Here is a 21244-nt window from a genome sequence, read left to right on the forward strand (position 1 = left end):
GATAAGATAGATTGATTATTATTATAGCAAGTGATAATATTATTAAACACAATATTCTAACGTATTAAAAACTATAAACAAAAACATAATAACTAATAAGTATGATTAGTTCTATGTTACAACGAAGTAAAAAAAAGCGCCATCTGTTGAATCGTATTAGAACTAAAATGTTCATTGCATCGCGTCGATATATTTCTGAATTTTTTTTAATATTATACATAAAATATATTTAAGATTTTTGAAATATTATTTTAATACACATCCAAGACCCAGGAACATTGAAAACTTTTTGTTCCGCCTGCGGGACTCGAACCCAGGACCCCCGGGATGAGCGCTGGCCACGCGCAATGCGAAGTAATTTTCATCGATATTTTCATGGAAATAAGATATTTTCCCACATCAAAATGTAGCCTATGTCCTTTCTCAGACTCTAGAATAACTGTGTACAAAATTTCATTGCAATCGGTTCAGTAGTTTTGGCGTGAAAGCGAGACAGACAGACAGACAGACAGACAGACAGACAGACAGAGATACTTTCGCATTTATAATATTAGTATAGATTCTTCGAGTCATTACTGCGTTGAGTAGCAGCATAAGCCGTTATCCTGCCGTTTTAATTCGTTTCTCATTTATCTATTAACATGACGTATGTCGTCTGATCGCGCATCGCGGTCGCCACATGAACGTAGTAGCTTGTGTGCGCGCGCGCAGAGAAAGTGCACCGCGCGGCGTGACTCGTGAGCCGGCCGACGCGCGACGCGAGGTGCCGGCAGATAGCGATTATCTTACACTAAATCATAATTACAAAACAATATTTATGCTAGATTATGCTAGCTACTGAAATAATATACAGAGTATAACAAAACTAAGAATTGGGCTTTTAGCGCTGCTACTTTCACAGTGAACTCTCTATGAGGAATACATACACATTACACACCCTAAAGTATTATCACTTAGTTTTATTAGATCCTGTAATCTTGTATATAGACTATAGAGGCTTCGTGCTCGGGAGTCGAGAGTCGAGAGTCGAGACGTAAAAGATTCTGAAAGCCCCACTTCCTGCGATCGTCTACTGTGCAGTGGTTCGTAGGGTAGCGAGTAGCGACTAGACGTCACCGCGCCGTTCAAATGAAATTCTAAGGAGAAAAGTATTAAGAAGAACGCAGATCAGCTTTACGGTCATTTTATTTTCAACAGCCAATCGAACGGGCAAGTCATACAGCTCACGATATAAATAAACATACAAATAGTATTACGTATTACTAACTAGGTGCGGCGACGTATGTACACGGGCGGGTCGCCGGCCGCCGCTAATACTGGGGCTCAGCACACGGTCTCGAGCGGCACGCGCGCCGGCGCCGTCGTCGTGTGCGTCAGCGACTCCCCGCACGACGGTAGGTGCGAGCTGGAGTGCGCCTGCGCCGTCGGCGGCGCGCGCGCGCACCACGCCGCCGCCGCGCGCTTCAGCGCCGCCCACGCGTGGGGCTGGCATCCCACCACCAGGAAGATAAACACGCCCTGCAGCGCGTTCAGCAGGTCAGTCGCGTACCACACGTACTCGGGCCCGCCCGCCGCCCACGACACCACGTCCGCCCCCCACGTCACGCCCATCACCACCACCAGCTTGGCGCACACGCGCCCCAACGCCGCCCTGCGAACAACGAATCCCCGGTGAGCGATCTCCGTTCCGGGCCGAACGCGACGCGAGGCGAACTATCACCGCGCAGGGCGTACCTTTCGGAAGTGGACTTGACCTCGTCCCTGCGCCACAGGCCGCAGGTGAGCTGGCGCGTGGTGGAGACGAAAAGGGCCAGGTTGACGAGCAGCAGCACGCCCACGGGACCGAAGAAGTAGACGAGGATCTCCATGTCGCCGTAGAACCAGCAGCGCTGCACGGCGAAGCGCGGGCGCAGCAGGTGCGGCGCGGCGGTGGGCGGCAGGTGATCGAGCACGGCCGCCGCGCCCGCCAGCGCCAGCGGCCCGCCCCACGCGTACACCATGTACACGCGCAGCCGGCACGCCTCCTGCGCGCGCTCCAGCGACGTCGGCCGGAAGTCCCTGCCCGAATTTAAAAAGTCTCAGATCAGCCCCGATACGTCGTAACCATGGAGCTAATACAAAGGTCGTGACCATGTCGTAACTAATAAAACAACGAACAATATCAATATAAGGAAAAAAATCTTATGTCCCTAAATAATCTTTAACTTCCTGTCCTGTAGCCAGTTAATTTTGCAACTGTTTAGTATTTTCCAAAATACCGTGACATAGGTGTAGTTCGTAATGATGTCCAATATAAAACCGGCCGAGTGCGTATCGAGATTCGAGTCACGCGCAATATATAGGGTTCCGTAGTACGGCTAGTTTTTGATAATTTTTGTATGGTCATTGGTCAATGAATGGGTCCTCGGCCTCCTCGCAGGATTGCGACTTGCAAGGGGGATAGCTTGCCCGACTTTTGATTTTTGAAGGTGTAAAGGAAAATACGTATACGATGGTCGAGTTTAATTATTTTATGATGACACAAATCACAATCCATCAAAAAGTAAACAAGTCAACAAATCATAAACTAAAGAGTACCAAATATAAGTAAGTAAGAGTAATAAGGTTTTATAAAAGAAGTTTAGCTATTGTACGATGCAAGCATCGCACATTCCTAGAACAGCATTTTATCAATAGTAAATATCTCAATATTTGAACGATTTCGTAATGTTTTAATTTTTGCTATACTCATCATTATCTTTGTGTATATAAAATGTGTCTGCTATAATACGCTATCACTTATTCTTATATCAATATATAATAACTTATATCATTACTCTTACATCGTTATCAGTTTGAACGATTTCGTAATGTTTTAATTTTTGCTATACTCATCATTATCTTTGTGTGTATAAAATGTGTCTGCTATAATACGCTATCACTTATTCTTATATCAATATATAATAACTTATTTCATTACTCTTAATTCGTTATCAGGTACGGGTCTGTACACCTTACAGAGGTGTACAGACCCGTGCATTATTGTGCGGTAGCGAATCGGTTTGGTCGGCCTCCCACAAGCGGGTCTCACCGACTAGATTGAGAAGGCGCATCATATCGCATAGAGCACGGAGCCGCGTCATCAGCCTTTTGGAAATCAATCAACGACACAATCAATCAAGATTATCAATCAAGATTTATCAATATCATTTATCACCAACGTTGGACTTTATATCATTATCAACTTTATAGACCCGGGAACATTGAAAACTTTTTCTTTCGTCGGTGGGATACGAACCCCGGCTTGAGATATATATTATATGAATATACATGTATATGTCGCAGCCAACTGGTTTAAATAGCCGTTCAATCAAACAGCTAGCCCTTTGACTGAACAACGCCATTCAATCACACGTCTAGCTTTTTAACTGAATATTTAAGTCACTCAAAAGTCAAAACGTTCAACACTACAGCTGATTTAAAAGCCGCCGTTTGATTGAAGTAGTTCAGTGCTCACTACCGCGGCGCTAGGTGCCTTTTGTTTACAATAATATGGCGTCAAGTGTCAACTAACCGGTGTTTTATGGTTGTATTAAGATATTTTTGTAAATGTACGTTACAAGTATTATTAAAGAGACAGAAATTACGGGGGCACAAACGAGTGAATCAAAATTTAAACTAATATTCGAGGAGAAATTATACGGGATTATGAAATGCATCATCAAGGTTTTTTTGCAATTGTGTTTAAAATGAGTTAGAATGCAATTAATCTGCTTATTATCATTACGCTTGTGTAATAATAGCACTAAACTAATGGTCACCTTAGTTAGTTTACCATTTAAACAGTTGGCTAAGCGTCATCTAGCTGTAGTGTTGAACGTCTCAGTCAACAAGTCGGCTAAACGACGTATAGCCGTATGATTGAATGGCGTTGTTCAGTCAAAGGGCTAGCTGTTTAATTGAATAGCTTTTTTAACCAGTCGACTGCGACATATAAATATAATATAATTACGAATATTATGAATTATATCACTTAAGAATCATAAATAATTGGAGATTATCATACGAAGAGTTACCAAAACGTTTTCCGATGAAACTATAGTAATTTTTATTACAAAACCTTTTAATTTCATAAAAATAAACCTTACTGCTGCTGCAGCGGAACCCTTCATGGGCGGGTCCAACTCGCACATGGCCGGTTTTTTAGCTCTACTGAAAATCTCTGTTCAATGTCCTTTACGACAATTCAAATTTCCGACATCGAAATTAAAGTTTATTATGATCCAAACTTACTTTGAGCGAAAAAATGTTCTAAGGCTCCAAATCAAAATTAAATGCAATTGCACAAACATTTCTGACATAATATCACAATAATAAGTGAAAATTAAGTTTTTTTTTTCTTGAAAAACTGTAAAACGTCAATTCTTTAATAATAATAAGCATAATGGTAGTCATAATAAAAATTGTAACACTCACCTAAACGTCCACCAGATATTGAAACACATCGTGTTGAGCCAGAAGAAAGCAGACAGGAACAGAAAATGCATCATCACCGCTGCTCCGCGAACCACATGCACAGAACAACACACGTTAAGACCATCATCGCGACACCGGGAACATAGCGCAGGAGGTGACGGGAACCGGGGAGCACTCACCGAGCGCGCGACAGAGCGGCGGCGGCACGCGGTCGTTGGCCAGCTGCGTGGCGGCCAGCAGCACGTCGCCCAGCATCAGCGCCGCCACGTAGTGCGTCTGGCAGCGCCAGTGCAGCGCGTGGTGCGCCGCCGGCAGCGCGAAGCCCGCCGCCAGCGTCGCCGCCAGGAACGCCGCGCCCACCGCAAGCCCGGCGCCGTACAGTGCGTGGCGTGGCGACAGCGCCGGCTCCCGCCGCCACGCCGCCTCGCACGCCAGCACGCGCGCCTCCTCGGCCCCCTGAGCGCCCTCCGCGCACCACGCGCCCGCGTTCAGCCGCGTCCCGTCCGCCCGAGTCAGCGCCCCGCCCTCCTCTAGCCGCGTGCCGCGCAGCGCGCCGACCACCGCGTACTCCGTGCCCTCCGAGCACGCCGGGAAGCCGGCGCCCACCGCGCTTCCGTTGGCGAGGTCCCGCAGCTCGAGCAGCACGCGCGCCGCCAGCTCGCCGTCCGGCACGCAGCGCTCGCCCGCCGCGTCCAGCACCGCGCTCGCCGCGCAGCACTTGGCCGGCCCGCGCCCGCCCGCGTCCTCGGCGCACACTAGCGCAGCACCGGCATCCGCGCAGTACCGGTCCGTCGGTACCGTCGTTTTCGACCACCTCGTCATCAGGGACCCGTTGTTCGCCAGCAGCGCGTACGGCGCGGCGTGCTCGGGCAGCACGCGCAGGGTCTCGCATGCGGGTACCCGCGAGTGGGCGAGGCGCCAGTGCGGCGGCGGATGGTCAAGCAGGGCGCCCCGCAGCGGGGCGTACACGCGGGGCGCCCAGGGCGCGGCGGGCGCGGGGCCGCAGGCGGCCTCCACGTCCGCGGCGGCCAACAGGTCGGTCTGCAGCAGCGCGGGTGGCAGGCTCTGCGCCGGGGGGCAGCAGCGCGGCACGTCCAGGGGCGGCAGACGCACGCCCGCAGCCGCGCCCGCCGCCGCCCACCACGCCAGCGCCAGCGCCGCCAGCATCGCGCCCGCCTCACCTCCCATGAGCGCGGGTCGCGTGCCGCATGTCACTCGGAGCCCGACTTTCCGGTTCCGGCCGCTCACAGCCGCGGGTCACTCGCGGTCACTCCGGAGAGTCCCAAAAAACTTTCGATCGCTTTCGATTGCTTATTGACTCGCGGTGCACTAACGTTCGGGCGACGCAATTTCAACATACTCGTCGGTGTCAACAAAAGCACGTGCGATGGAAGTCCGAGCCTCGCGAAGCCGACCTTCCGCCTGCGAAGCTAGCGTCGTACTGGCGTCTGGCGAGCGGGCGGCGTGCCGACCGGCGGAAGAGGCGCGCGGCGCGCGGCAGGGTAACGGGCTCGAACTTGGAACTCGTAGTGGATCATGAATGAACGGGCGGGGCGAGGTGGGGTAAGCGCGGCGTGATGGTGAAGGCTCGGTATGGCTCGGTATGGCTCGTTGCCCGCAACACCCCGCGGGCCGCACTCGTTGGGTGCTGCGTTACCCGTGAAGGGGTGCACGCAGCAGATGTGGAAGAGACCGATTATAATTTGAATGACTTTCAGTACTTATAGGGCGCTTGTAGGGCTCGGTAAAATCGGTTCACAAACGGCGGAGTAATCGTTGAATATAAATAATCGGCCAAGTGCGAGTCGGACTCGCGCACCAAGGGTTCCGTACCGTTATAGAGGAAAAATGGGCCAAAATTGTGTTTTTGTATTATTAATTGCCCCCTTAATTTTTTATTTTATTTTAATATTATTCTAAATTCTTAAATATTGAAGTAAACATACAGGGTGCAATTAAACCTTCCTGCCAATTTTTTTCCAGGGTTTATGTATCATGGAAAGTCAATTTAACCAAAAAAATTGGGTGTTATTTTTTTTTTCAATGAGATATTTTATTTTATCCCATTTAAAATCGTTGCAGAACGGGAATGAGAGGGGGTGACGCGGAATGAGGCGCGCGCGCGGGGGCACGTCACGCGCGGCCGACGCATCGTGTCCATTAATTTTAGTGTTTTTTAGGATCACTTTCGGAAGGTATTTCTCAACATTTTAGTACTGAGTGATTATAAAAGGAAATTATTTTTAACAAAAAATTAAAACCGACTTCCAAGGTAAAAACAATAATAACATCCTTATAATATGAACTAAAAAGTATTAAATAATTTTTCCTATCTAATAGTGCCTTTTTCCGAATTCGGCTAAACCTCAACTATTTCTGAACTCAATCTTCATCATTTTGAAGTCGGTACCAGATAGCTGAATCTTTAGTTCTCTGACAGAATATTTGAAACTTTTGGAACTGGCACCGACTTCAAAATTATGAAGATTGAGTACAGAAATAGTTGAGCTTTAGCCGAATTCGGAAAAAGGCACTATTAGATAGGAAAAATTATTTAATACTTTTTAGTTCATATTATAAGGATGTTATTATTGTTTTTACCTTGGAAGTCGGTTTTAATTTTTTGTTAAAAATAATAATTTCACTCTTTTTAGTTACCTACTAACCATCGCATAAGAAAATACTTCAACCCCTTAATATTATCTTAATCTTGGTAAATGTTTACAAACCTACCCCAATTTATTTGACAAACTACTACAAAAGAAAGTCGACGGAGCCCCGCTACGCGGGGCTCCTATATCTGGGTGTTGTGGTCTAAGTTCCAACCTAACCTAGCCTACTTTTGGACTTTCTAGATTGTGTTTGTTTTTGTTTTGGCGGGTGCTGCGGCCTCCGAGCCCCCCCCCCCCCCTCCCCCCCCCTTCGGTATCCGTGGCTGAGTAGTTAAGTAAGACCCACTCATCACAGCCTTGAGATGCCTTAAAAATACTTCGTAAACATAAGAAAACAGATGATCTTATCTGAAGATTACGAAAATCTCAAATGCGAATTTCTTCTAAACGGAGAGTTTACTGGCGTTGGAAACGGTAAGTAGGAGTTTTTCTCACCCAAAACAATCCTCCTTAACCTATGTCACCAACATTTAATTGACGTAGATACTAAACCTTAGCCAAATTTTTCTTACTATTTTCGCCATACTAACAAGGGTCACATTTCGGCCTGTCATTCGACAGGGGTTGATTTTTGAGAAAAGTTTATCTGAGCTTTTTTGCTTCCCTAGGCGCCCCCTATCAAATGGTATAATAAAAAGGGGTGGTCATAGGGGGTTGTATTTTTGTCGTCAAAATTTTTTATTTTCGCCATACTAACGAGGTTCGTATATCGGCCTGTATCTGGCCGGGGGTTGATTTTTGAGAAAAGTTTATTTGAGCTTTCTTACTCCCCTTGGCGCCCCCTATCGATTGGTGTATTCAAAAGGGGTGGTTATAAGAGGTTAAATTTTTTCGTCCAAATTTTTTTAAGTATTTTCTCCGTGCTAACGAGGGTCACATTTCGGCCTGTCTTTCGACAGGGGTTGATTTTTGAGAAAAGTTTATCTGAGCTTTTTTGCTCCCCTTGGCGCCCCCTATCGATTGGTATATTCAAGAAGGGTGGTTATAAGAGGTTAAAATTATAATAAAGTATTTTTTCCATAGTGCCCCGTTTCCTTCAGTCCAACCCAAATGTGTGCCTTGCGCTCTGGAGTAAAGGTTGAATTTGTTACTTATGTTCAATTTTGTGGTACCTGAATATGAAACCTGAATAAAGGCGTCGTGAAGTGCAACCCTAAAAAACGAACATTACATCTCCCCCGTTTTGAAAGTCGGTTAAAATTGTAGCCTAGTGTTATTCTGATGTATAAGCTATTATTATATAGCTATATATTATTGTAAAGTTTCATTATTAACAATTTAGTAGTTTTTGCGTGAAAGAGTAACAAACATACATACATACAAACTTTCGCCTTTATAATATTAGTAGGACTAGCTGGCGCTATCGAAGTTTTCGTGCGTCGGTATAATACGGTATGTACGACAGCTGAAATGTATCACGTGGGCTCCGGCCTGATCGAGTAATAAGCGAGCATACCACCTCGCTCGGAGGTGGTATGCTCGTTTATTACTCGATCAGGCCGGAGGTCGGAAGATCAGCGGGGAATTGACTACCGGGCCGCCCGCTACGTGCCGCCCGTCACGGGCAGGTCTGTCGCATGTCTGCTCGTCAATTCCTAGGTACGGGACTAGGTACATGCCCGTTGGCCCGTGCCCGCAGCCTGCCCGCGAGATCGCATTTTTCCCGCGCGGGCACGGGCAAGTCTGTACATGAATGGTCGCGACGGGCGGCCCGTTGTCATTCGCGCCTTGGAGAGCGATTGGAGTGCACGTAAAATATTATTTTAAAACGTATTATTGTAAACAATACAAACACTAAACTTAGGAATGAAGGCACAAAACAATTTTGACATTCGTTTATTTCCATTTACCGGTCGTATCCTTGTTTGTAGAAAGTTAAAAGCAAGGATTACATGAACATCGATCTACGTGATGCCGCTAATACAGCGAACTTATTGAAAAATCCAAAGAATATAATTATACACAGGGTGTAACAAAAATAAGTGATAATACTTTAGGGTGTGTACGTGTTCCTTGTAGAGAGTTCACTGTGAAAGTGGCACGTACACACCCTAAAGTATTATCACTTATTTTTGTTACACCCTGTATACAAGAATTGCTCGTTTAAAGATATAAGATATATATTTTGTATGTTCAACCATAACTTCGCCGTTTGTGGACCGATCTTCATGATTCTTTTGTTGTTGTACAGGGGTGAATCCTAGTATTTTATTATTAATTGGTACCATGATCACAAAAAAGGTGATCTGAGGATGGGATCTTTTGACATTATGAGACGAGTAACTACTCGTCTCATAATGTCAAAATTTAATTATCTCGAGAGTGAGATATCTCGTTGGTGTATGCTAGGTAGGCAGAACTTAGCCAGTACCGACTTCAAAAGAATAAAAATTGAGTACAGAATTCGTTGAGATTTAGTCGAATTTTGAAAAAGGCACTAATGAAGAATAAGAATTAAGTATTTCATACTGTTTAGGTCATTTTGAGAATATTGCTTTTTCCTTGGAAGTCGGGTTAAATTTTTTGTTAAAAAATAATTATCAATCAATGTCCTGGATACTCCTGCATACTTCCGTGATGGCTTTGAGTTAATTGCAATTTAATTTAAATCAATTAACAGCCTTAACGTGAGGATCGTGGAGCGTCGTGAAGTGCACTGCACAGGCTGCAGGCTGAAGTCAGCAGCTAAAATAATAATGTATTAACGAGTAGCCTTATTCGTGTCGCCATCTTGTGTCGAATAGATTAAATTACCACTAGTAAATTTATTAATATTAATTCAAATTGCTACTGGGATGATAATCGTAATGACAATATAATTATTATTGTAGGTACTACATAGATTCGTTTATCGCGGCTGAACCGTACATATTCCCGGGATAAAAAGTATCCTATGTCCTTTCTCGAGTTTCAAAGTATCCCCATTGGTTCAGCAGTTTGGGCGTGAAGAGGTAATGTCAGACAGAAAGACAGACAGACGGACAGACAGACAGACACACTTTCGCATTTATAATATTACTAGCTATTTGACCGAGCTTTGCTCGGTATTCGATAAAACACGAATAAAAAGACATTTTCTAAAAATGATTCCTAGCTAGTATCGATTTATCGCCCTCGAAAATCGGCTCCAACGATTTTCATGAAATTTAGCATATAGGGGGTTTCGGGGGCGATAAATCGATCTAGCTAGGAATCATATTTAGAAAATTCAAAATGTCATTTTATTCGTGTTTTATCGAATACCGAGCAAAGCTCGGTCAAACAGCTAGTTAGTAATGTATGTCGACGAGTATGTCTAAAACTATATACTTATTATTATGTAATATGTATGTATAAAACTATGTCGACGAGTAAGTTTATCTAGGACAACTAATATCTTTTTATAACGAGCAAGACAAAGAAATAGACCAACTTTTTAAGAAGGCATGGAGAAGCTTTTGGTCAATGAAACATCTGATGAAAGGGGACCTATGCCTAAAATGTAATTAACTCGTGGACATGTGTATCTTTATTCTGACCTACGGTGCCCAATCCTGGTCTCTGACAGCTTCACAGAAGCTATGGAACGCAGTATTCTAGGTATAAAAAGGATTGACCGCGTCCGGAATACCACCCTGCTTTCCCAAACGAAGCTCGTTGACATAGGCAGAAAGGCAGCTAGCCTTAAGTGGAGTTGGGCAGGGCACGTCTCCCGTATGCACCCGGACAGGTCGGCGCATCGTCTAGTTTCGGAATGGCTACCGACTGGGTAACAGAGGCCGACCCAAGAAAAGGTGGCGCGACGAACTAGATGCGTTTGATAAAGAGTGGCCAACAACATCACAGGATCGTGAACTTTGGAAAGAGAGAGGGGAGGCCTTTGCCCAGCAGTGGGACACTGTAGGCTGATAATAAAAATAAAATAAATAAAAATATTAGTAATTAGTACTTAATATTAGAACTTAATTAGTATATTAGTATGGATGGAATTGTATTTTTTATAATTATTTAAGCGTTCATAATAATAATATTATGTATTATATTTTTAAATACTTTAATTATTATAATATACATAATATCATTGATGAAGCCGAATACGGGGGCGGAGCACCATCTAGCGTCGAGTTTTGAAACTAATTTTGATTTGCATAATATTCCACGGCAAGGATCGCCAGTTGTTTTACTCTGGAATTCCGTACCCGAATTGTAAAGCGTTCCGCCAGAAGAATAAGTTCCTTAAGGGTGGGTTGCACCAACTTACTTTAGCTATAACTTTAACTAAGTATAGTAATTACAATGCAAAATGCCAAATCTTTGGTTAAAGTAAAAAAATGGACGCCATTTTAAGGTTGGGTTGCACCAGAGGCGTGGTTAAAGTTAAAGTTATGGTCAAATTTATGGTTATAGTTAAGGCTAATTTAACTTTAAGCTTAACTTTGACCACAGAATTTGACAGACGACGTTGCTGGTCCGACAAGACTTTATAAGAACGTAGGCGGGGGCGCTGCTGGTAAAGGAGAACTGTCAAAAATGGCGTTTTTGTATGACAGCGTTAGTTCTTTTTTTCGCCACGTGCATTTAAAGCCTTGTCGAGCTCTATGGTTATGGTTAAATATGGCGTCTTGATGGCGTCCATTTTTAATTTTAACCAAAGATTTGACATTTTGCATTATAGTTAAAGTTATAGTAACAGTTATAGTTAAAGTTAGTTAGTGCAACCCAACCTTAGCGCTAAATGAGCTCCGTGGCTGGTACCGACTCGTGGCTGATCACAATAATGAAGTATATACAGAAATAGTTGAGATTTAGCGAATTCTGAAAAAGGCAATATTAAAGAGTAAGAGTAATATTAAAGAGTAAGAGTTATTACTTTTTAGATCATATTATAATTATTGTTTTTACCTTGGAAGTCGGTATTAATTTTTTGTTAAAAATAATAATTTCACTCTTTTTAGTTATCAACAAGATAATGCTTTATGCGTACCTAATTAACCACTACGAATGTTAACTATTCACATTATGTTACTGTAAGCAAAATTGTGGTAAATGCTTGCAGTTATCTAAGGTTTGCTTGCACCAACTAATTTTAATAGACCTGGATCCCAGAAGGATAAAACATAACTTACTCTCTGATGGATGAAACCATAGGTTATTAGTAGTGCCTCGTGTACTTAGAATACCTGCGAATTTGTGTAGCTCTAAGTGTGACACCTGATCAGGTACCAGGAACCAAAGTGGACTAAAAATGAGTCTTACTTTACTTATTTTCAAATGGCAAATTTTTATATATAATTTGTAGATTATGACCAAAACTATTGTAAGACGTTTTAAAAGTAACTTTGTTGCTTTGTTGTTTTTTTTTTCAAAGGCATTATTTTTATTTTATAAATTAATATAACACCTTAGAAAACAAAACGATATTGCAAGAATTTATTTTCTACTAGCTGTTGCTCGCGACTTTGTCCGTGTCAGCATACTGCATAGTATAATAACAAAGATGGACATTTTTCCCCTGTTTCCTTACCCAAAGGGTAAAAACGGGACCCGATAACAAAGATATTTCAGCCTGTCCGTCTGTCTGTCTGTCTGTCCATATCCAGACTGTACCTCCCCTTTCTAACTTGTAGGGAATATTATTTAAGTATGGATACAATTGAGTATTTCTTGGTCATATAATATATCAAGTGCCTACCTGTTAGACCCAGATCCCAGAGCGATAAGACAACTTACTATCACAATATGGATGAAACCTTAGGTTCTCAGTAGTTCCTTATGTACTTAGAATACCTTCGAATTTGTGAAGCTCTACGTGGAGCTATACTCACTCTCACTCGCTCACTCATAATGTGTAAAAATGTCTGTCTGTCTGTAACCTCTTCACGCACAAACCGCTTAACCAATTTTGCTGAAATTTGGTACGGAACGTACTTTTTAGGAAGTATGATACTTTTATCCCGAAATTTTGCGAAATGAAGTTGCGGGTGTTATCTCTCAATTAATAAATATTGAAGTTAATTTATATAAAAGTAAAGCTATTTGGAGCTATTTCGATTTATGAGGCATTTTATTTTATTTTTTGTAGAAAAGATATCAGATAAAAGAATATATTTTACTATGATTATAATAATTAACTGCAAGTATATTTTGTCTGTTAATTATTAATCGTAATCATTAACAAAATCATTATAATTTTCATCGTTCATCCAATCACGACCCAATCACGACACTGCCTGTTTCAGTCATCATCCTCGTCGTCATCAGCTAAGGTAACACCGCGTTAAAGTAAAAAACCGTGTTGGATACGTTTTAGATTGCTTGTTTCATATTGCGGCTCGGCCGGTCTCTCATAGTAAACAAGCAATGGAACAGCAAAAAATGGAAAGGGCGTAATTTAAAAACTATACATACATTTCATATAAGCTATGGGCAAATTAAAGTGTATGCTTGAACCAATATAATATATAAAAATGTTAGAAGCTTTAATCACTCTTCGCTGTTGGCAAAATAGGAATTCTTTTTTTACAGAGGTCTTTTTGATTGATTATTCTGTGTTATAAAAGTTGACCAATCGTGTTATGCTATGGGTAATTCAAAGACAAAGACATGATGAATACTGACAATGAACTTTAATTTCTTAGCTTTAGTAATTGCTGAGAAAAATCGATATTGCTACAGCCTACATCCAAATTATCAAGGTGTCGCCTTAAGCTAGAAACAAATTATCGGACGCATCCATGAGTCGCGATTCGTGGCTAACGGATGCGGCTTAACAACATTGTTAAGCCGCATCCGTGAGATGGACGTTCGCGGATTCAAAAACATCTAGTCAGATTCTGTTCGGAAGTCCGAACGCTCAAGGTCGTGTCCGCGACTTATGTTAGCCAGTGTGTACACTGCACAGTTTAGTGTATTTAATATTTTGTACTTACTAGGCTACTAGGTACTAGGTAGGCACGTGACTAGGTACATGAGAAAAAAATACTCAATTGTATCCATACTTTAATAATATTTACTACATGTTAGAAAGGGGAGGTACAGTCTGGATATGGACAGACAGACAGACGGACAGGCTGAAATATCTTTGTTATCGGGTCCCGTTTTTACCCTTTGGGTAAGGAAACAGGGGAAAATTGTCCATCTTTGTTATTATACTATGCGGTATGCTGACACGGACAAAGTCGCGGGCAACAGCTAGTAGAAAATAAATTCTTGCAATATCGTTTTGTTTTCTAAGGTGTTATATTAATTTATAAAATAAAAATAATGCCTTTGAAAAAAAAATAGCAACAAAGTTACTTTTAAAACGTCTTACAATAGTTTTGGTCATTGAAAAGTGTCTTACACTACATGATACTAGTTCAGAACAATAATCTACAAATTACATATAAATATTAGCCATTTGAAAATATGTAAAGTAAGACTCATTTTTAGTCCACTTTGGTACCTGGTACCTGACCAGGTGTCACACTTAGAGCTACACAAATTCGCAAGTATTCTAAGTACACGAGGCACTACTAATAACCTATGGTTTCATCCATCAGAGAGTAAGTTATGTCTTATCCTTCTGGGATCCAGGTCTATAACTATTACTGTAACTTTATCTATAAGTGCAAAATGTCAAATCTTTGGTTAAAGTTAAATATGGCGTTTAAGGACGCCAAATTTAACCTCCGCTCATACGTATAACGTATATCTGAAAATTTACTATGTTTTACAGTGTTATATTTTTCCTGTCGATTTTTAAGGATAATTCAATTTTTTATACCCCCAATCCCGTTACCTGTAGCTTCAATAAAAAAATAAACGCAACAGACATCTGTGAATTTCTTCGGTTAAAGTTAAAGCTAAAGGACGCCATATTTAACTATAACCATAACTTTAACTTTAACCACGCCTCTGGTGCAACCCAACCTAAGCGATGCTGCAATTTCCAAAGGTTCTTCTTTAAAGGTTCAGGAGTTTAACTGTTCAGTGTCTCTGGGTCCAGGGACACCTTCGTATGAAATTTCACAAACATATTATGTTTAAGTTACTAGAAACAACTTCTTAATTAACCACTATGTGTGTTTTAAACGTGTCATTTATAATTTTTAACTTACCAAAACTGCAATTTACAACCGCCCCTTTAAATAAGTGCCTTCAGGGCCCCCGCTACCATATTATGTGCAATGTGTGCAATGCACACGGGCGCCATCCTCTAGGGGCGCCAAATCGACATCTTTAGGGGCACCAAAACCAAGGACCCAAAAAATTTGCCTAAAGGGGCGCCAAAATCCTTTTTTTGCACACAGACGCCAGTAGTCCTTACGGGGGTTCTGAGTGCCTTATAACATTAATATTCAATATTATAAATAAGTACATCTTCTTATCTTCATAAATTACTTATTTAAAATTCTCGTGTCATAATGTTAGTTACCTTACTGCTCCGAAACGGTTTTACTGATTATACTCCTATTAATCCTTCGATCGTGGATTCTTGGAAATCTATTGTTATTCTATTGTGTCTCGCTCACCGGTAAGCTTGTAATAAGATACGTAGAATAATACACACAGGGCCCCCGCTACCATATGTGCAATGTGTGCAATGCACACGGGCGCCATCCTCTAAGGGCGCCAAATCGTCATCTTTAGGGGCGCCAAAACCAAGGACCCAAAAAATTTGCCTAAAGAGGCGCCAAAATCCTTTTTTTGCACACAGGCGCCAGTAAACCCTGAATACACAGGTGTATTATTCTACGTATAATACGCGATAGTTTCCTAGGTAACTAAAAATAGTAAAATTATTATTTTTAACAAAAATTAAATTAATCTTAAATCTTCATAATTCTGGAGTCGGTGCCAGTTACAAAAGTTTCAAATATTCTGGCAGACAGAAGATTCAGCTAAGTATATCTGGTACCGACTTTAAAATTATGAAGATTGAGTACAGAAATAGTTAAGTTTTAGCCGAATTCGAAAAAAGGCATATTAGATAGGAAAAAATATTTAATACTTTTTGTTAGGGTAACACTTATAATTAATGCACTATGCTGTACTCTATGTCAAGGATCTGACAAGTGTCAAACAAGGATTGACAAATGACGTTTGACAGCCAGCGTTTTCTATTATATATTTTCCCCGTTCTCCATTGTGCATTGATATTATAATACAATAGTGTAAAATACTGTGTTATTAATAAAATAAGTTCAGCCGATTACGAAGTTTATTTCCAAGTACATATACAACAAACTGGCGACGAGGATCGAAAAAAGTGCCGTGGATGGAAGTGGATAAAATATCACGTACGGTACCCATGCGCTCCATACAACCCTTTACTCCCATGATCCAGGGGCTCCCAGTCCTGTGATGATAGCCCGCTTCACAAATTTTCCCATCTTCATTTTCAGCAAACATACATATCCAAATGGAAAATCAATTGGCACAAGTTTTGGCACAAATGGCCGAAACCATGCGCGGCTTACAATTACAACAGGCGAATTTACAACAATCACTGCTAAGTCAGGGTAAGCAAAGCACCAATATGAGTGGCATTAACTTGCAGCCCTATGATGAAATAAATGAAACTTTTGAAAGCTATATTCAGCGTCTTCAAAATTACATTACATTGAAAAATGTTTCTGATCCTAACATCAAATTACAGCTATTCCTAAATTGCATTGGGCCAAAATATTATCAAGTTTTAAAGAATTTAACTGCTCCAGATACCCCGGAAAACAAAACATATGAAATTTTAATCGATACTTTAAAGAATTATATAGCTCCGGAACCTGGAGAAGTTGCCCAACAACACAAGTTTTGTCTCAGAACACAACAAGAACATGAATCTCTTTCTAATTATGTATCAGCATTAAAAGCTCTTGGTGGAAAATGTAACTTTGTATGTGGAAGCTGCAAGAAATCTACATTTGAAACACACCTGCGTGTTCAATTTATTAGAGGGTTACGCAGTTCAGAGATTAAAGAAAGACTTTTGCAAGAAGCATCTACAACTTCTTTTGATAATATTGTTAAGACAGCAATGGCTATAGAAACCTCTAAATTTGAATCCAAGGAAATGGAAAGCGAAAATTACACAAACATTAATAAAATTTCATTAAAGAAGAATATTTACAGGAAAAATCAGAGCAAAAATATATACAAGGAAAATACAGACCATAAGAATGAAGATAAAATAAAATGTTACAGATGTGGGAAAAATAATCATACAGCTTACAAATGCCGACTGAAAAATAAAATATTTTGCAGGAATTGTAACTTAAAAGGGCACGTAGAATCAGTATGTTTCAAAGAACAAAAACAATTACAAATGTATGACACATCCAATTCCAATATTAGCGATGAGGAAGAGATTTTTGAAATAAATAAATTACATACAGGAAATACAAATACAGAAAATGATAAATTCAATATTACACTTCAATTAAATGGGAAAATGCATACATGGGAACTTGATACAGGAGCAGCGGTGACTACATGCTCGGCAAAATATTACAAAGAAAATTTTCCTAACCTGAAATTACAAAATACAAAGATTAAACTAAAAACATACACAGATGAAATCCTTCATCCGATAGGAACCTGCTTAATACAAATAAAATACAAGAATAAGGAAGTAAAAGATAGATTATTTGTCATAAATAGATATGTAGATCCAGTTGTTGGAAGAGAATGGATAAGAAAATTAGGGATCCATTTTGAAATACATAAACTAAATAAAGTAGAAAAAGATATAACAGAAAAGGAGTTCAAAGCGAAGTTAGAGAGTTTACTTGAAGAATACAAGGACTTGTTTGTGGAACAAATTGGAGAGATAAAAGACTATGAAGCTTCATTCAAACTAAAGGAAAGTGTTAAACCTGTATTCTTGAAACCAAGACCTGTACCGTTTGCCCTACGAGACATGGTGGAAAAAGAATTAGACCGATTGGAAGAAGTCGGAATTCTGGAGAAGGTCACATACTCTCAGTGGGGTACACCAATAGTACCAGTAGTTAAGCCATCTACAAATGGACAAGCAGAGAGATATGTGCAAACTTTTAAACGGAAGCTGAAAGCTATGATAAATGAAAAAGGAAGCCTACAGGATAAATTATCGAAATTTCTAATGGCCTACAGGAAAACGCCGAATACTACAACCGGAATCAGTCCTGCTGAAATGATGTTTAAGAGATTATACCGGACACGAATAGATTTAGTAAAGAGAAATTTATGTACTGAAATCAACGATAAGAGAGAAGAATTGTCGGACAGAAAATATTTTAAAGAAGGGGACAGAGTTCAAGTAAGAAGCTATAATGACGACAATAAATGGAAATTTGGAATTATTACAAAAAGAACAGGGAAGTTACACTATGAAGTAAATATTGATGGAAAGAGATGCCACAGACACGTAGACCAAATGTTGAAGACAACCTGTAAAGAAAACTACAAAAATAATATTCCAAAATTCATAGAGAACAAACATAAAGAGCAAACAACTCCAATCACACCAAAGAGAGATGCTAGAGCTGAAAATGTAATTATACCAATTATACCTGAAGACCTCGGAAAAGAAAAATCTACAACTTGTGATGAAGAACCAATACAATTAGAAGTAGTACGACCAGAACTGCCTATGGAAAATATAGAGCAGCCTCCTACTACCCGGCCCAAGGAAAATATAGAGCAGCCACCTACTGTGTTACGTCGCAGTACTCGCATAAGAAAGGCACCTACCAGATTGGACCTTTAAACATTCTATATAACGTGGGAGAGTGTTAGGGTAACACTTATAATTAATGCACTATGCTGTACTCTATGTCAAGGATCTGACAAGTGTCAAACAAGGATTGACAAATGACGTTTGACAGCCAGCGTTTTCTATTATATATTTTCCCCGTTCTCCATTGTGCATTGATATTATAATACAATAGTGTAAAATACTGTGTTATTAATAAAATAAGTTCAGCCGATTACGAAGTTTATTTCCAAGTACATATACAACACTTTTTAGTTCATATTATAAGGATGTTATTATTGTTTTTACCTTGGAAGTCGGTTTTAATTTTTTGTTAAAAATAATAATGCTATATTATATATCCAATTTACTATTTAAATTGGTTTATGACGTTAATTAGTCTGCATCGCTCATATCTTGCCTAATTTAAATTTGTTTTTCCCAATCTTATTTTCGTCTCGACCTCTCTTTTTATCACAATTAACTTCCTAGATTAACATTCTACCTCGTTTTTTATTTGCATAATAATATCTTAGTTACATAATATTATACATAGTTAATTAAACTCCGTATGGCGTTTCCGTGTACATAATATGTATTCACTACAATCTATAATATTATATAAAAATGGATTTTCAATTGTGTTATTAACGCTAAAACGGCTGAACGGATTGGGCTAATTTTAGTGATAAGGGCCAACTATTTATACGGGCCTTAGTCTTAAAATATTCGTAGAAGTCCAGGGAAGGTTTCAAAGTGACACGAAGTTCACCGGGACAGCTAGTTAAATGTAATATAAACCTACAATATTATCATAAATGTTATAGTACCTGGATGACCGAGCTTTGCTCGGTATAGCAAACACTTATTGACTTCGTGTTACTTAATAACACCATCTGCTGGTCGTTAAAACAATTAGTTGCTAACAAAATAGTATTATTATTCGCCAATAGATGTCAGGAAGAGTCATATTTTTCAGTTTATCGACTATCGATAAAACACGAATAAAAAGATATTTTCTGAAAATGATTCCTAGCTAGATCGATTTATAGCCCCCGAAACCTCCTATATACTAAATTTAATGAAAATCGTTGGAGCCGATTCCGAGATTCCAATTTTATTTTCAATACAACACGATACACACTCGCTCAACGATATCAAAATACTAGTTCTATGCGCTCGCTAATATTATTATTAGGAAGTCACTCTCTAATCTCTATTCTCGCTCGGGAGGCCGGAGGGGTAAATAAAACGCTGGCGGCTGTCGTATAGTCTATCTATAATATAGCCCCTAGGGCGGGGGAGATTCGTCGAGCAGGCGCGCTTGGCCGGCGGGGGCGGCGGGGGCGGCGGGGGCGGCGGCGGCGGCGGGCGCGGGCTCGTCGGCGGAGTAGCGCGGCGGGTTGGCCCAGGGGTCGTAGCCTAGCACGGACAGCATGGGCGCCACGACGGCCATGTCGTCGCGCACGTCCGCCGGGATCTGCCCCACCCACTTGTGCAGCGCGTCCAGGTTCACCGCTCGCACCACCTGGTCCGACGAACGCTCCACGCTGCAATCACACCGCACACGACCGGTCACCCTCCACATCCCGCGACTCGGCGTGCCGACTCGCAGTCGGCACGAACCGAACCATAGATGGTTCCGTCCCCGGGGGAAAAGCACGGGATTCTCGGGGATAGACGGACCGCGGACGGATAGTCGAGTCTCAGAAGGACTCAGCCGTCTATCCGTTCGTCTATCCCCGAACTGTATCTCGAGAACCTTGATAGCGAGACGGTTGAGGTTTTCACAAAATACTATTTTATGTATTTCTGCTGCTACCATAACGACACATATTTTGATACTTTGATGCAATTCGCTAGAAAATCGGAGAACGCATCGTTTTAGCCTCGTAAAATAGTTATTTAGTAAACTCGTAATAGGCCTGGAGATGGTGACACAAAATTCTTGGTCATTTGTACCAGGCTGGCGGTTCTACAGGGGTACTACGTAAAGGCAAAAAGGAAAATGATGGTCTTTGCGCTCGCACTGGCGGCCCAAACGCGTGGGCGTTAATCGAACGTGTCGGATAAATCACGAGTGTCGAACGATTTGTTCCACAAAAATGCTTGTATTTTCAGAGAGTCGAAAAAAATTAAGTAGGCGGTAGCGTAATGCCATACTTCTCGGGTGTGGCGTACAACCCGCCATACTGACGCGAGTACATTAATTTTAATAAATAAATTGAACCATTTGTACGAGACTAATTTTTATGAATTTTTGCATAGCTAATCATCGTCGAGTAGCCATTCACGAAAATCACCACACTTTTCCGACAGGTCCCAATGGCCGCCATACCACTGCAAAGGTGTAATTTTTTTTTCGCCAAACGATTTGTACCAGTATTGCATTTAAATTTTTGGAAAGTATTGACAAAATATA

The 21244-nt window shown here is 41.1% G+C and overlaps 1 protein-coding gene across 1 annotated transcript; it reads right to left on the bottom strand.

The window, feature by feature from the left end:
- Nucleotides 1-1167: 1167 nt before the first annotated feature.
- LOC121732065 (probable G-protein coupled receptor Mth-like 1) lies at nucleotides 1168-5930 on the bottom strand. The gene is made up of 4 exons (XM_042121839.1): nucleotides 4635-5930; nucleotides 4456-4534; nucleotides 1735-2058; nucleotides 1168-1651 (listed from the first exon to the last, which is right to left on the bottom strand). Exons 1-4 carry the CDS (start codon nucleotides 5641-5643, stop codon nucleotides 1324-1326), a joined length of 1740 nt encoding a protein of 579 aa, XP_041977773.1. The 5' UTR covers nucleotides 5644-5930; the 3' UTR covers nucleotides 1168-1323.
- Nucleotides 5931-21244: the final 15314 nt, after the last annotated feature.

Source organism: Aricia agestis, chromosome 11 (assembly GCF_905147365.1).
Source record: "Aricia agestis chromosome 11, ilAriAges1.1, whole genome shotgun sequence".
In the NCBI taxonomy this organism is placed as follows: domain Eukaryota; kingdom Metazoa; phylum Arthropoda; class Insecta; order Lepidoptera; family Lycaenidae; genus Aricia; species Aricia agestis.

Bases quoted from the DNA above. Each gene is read 5' to 3' on its own strand.
- LOC121732065 (XM_042121839.1), bottom strand. From the start codon at position 5,643: ATGGGAGGTGAGGCGGGCGCGATGCTGGCGGCGCTGGCGCTGGCGTGG. The intron at 2,059-4,455 runs GTGAGTGTTACA...AAATTCGGGCAG, and splicing joins AATATCTGGTGGACGTTTAG to GGACTTCCGGCCGACGTCGC. The intron at 1,652-1,734 runs GTACGCCCTGCG...CGTTGTTCGCAG, and splicing joins GTCAAGTCCACTTCCGAAAG to GGCGGCGTTGGGGCGCGTGT.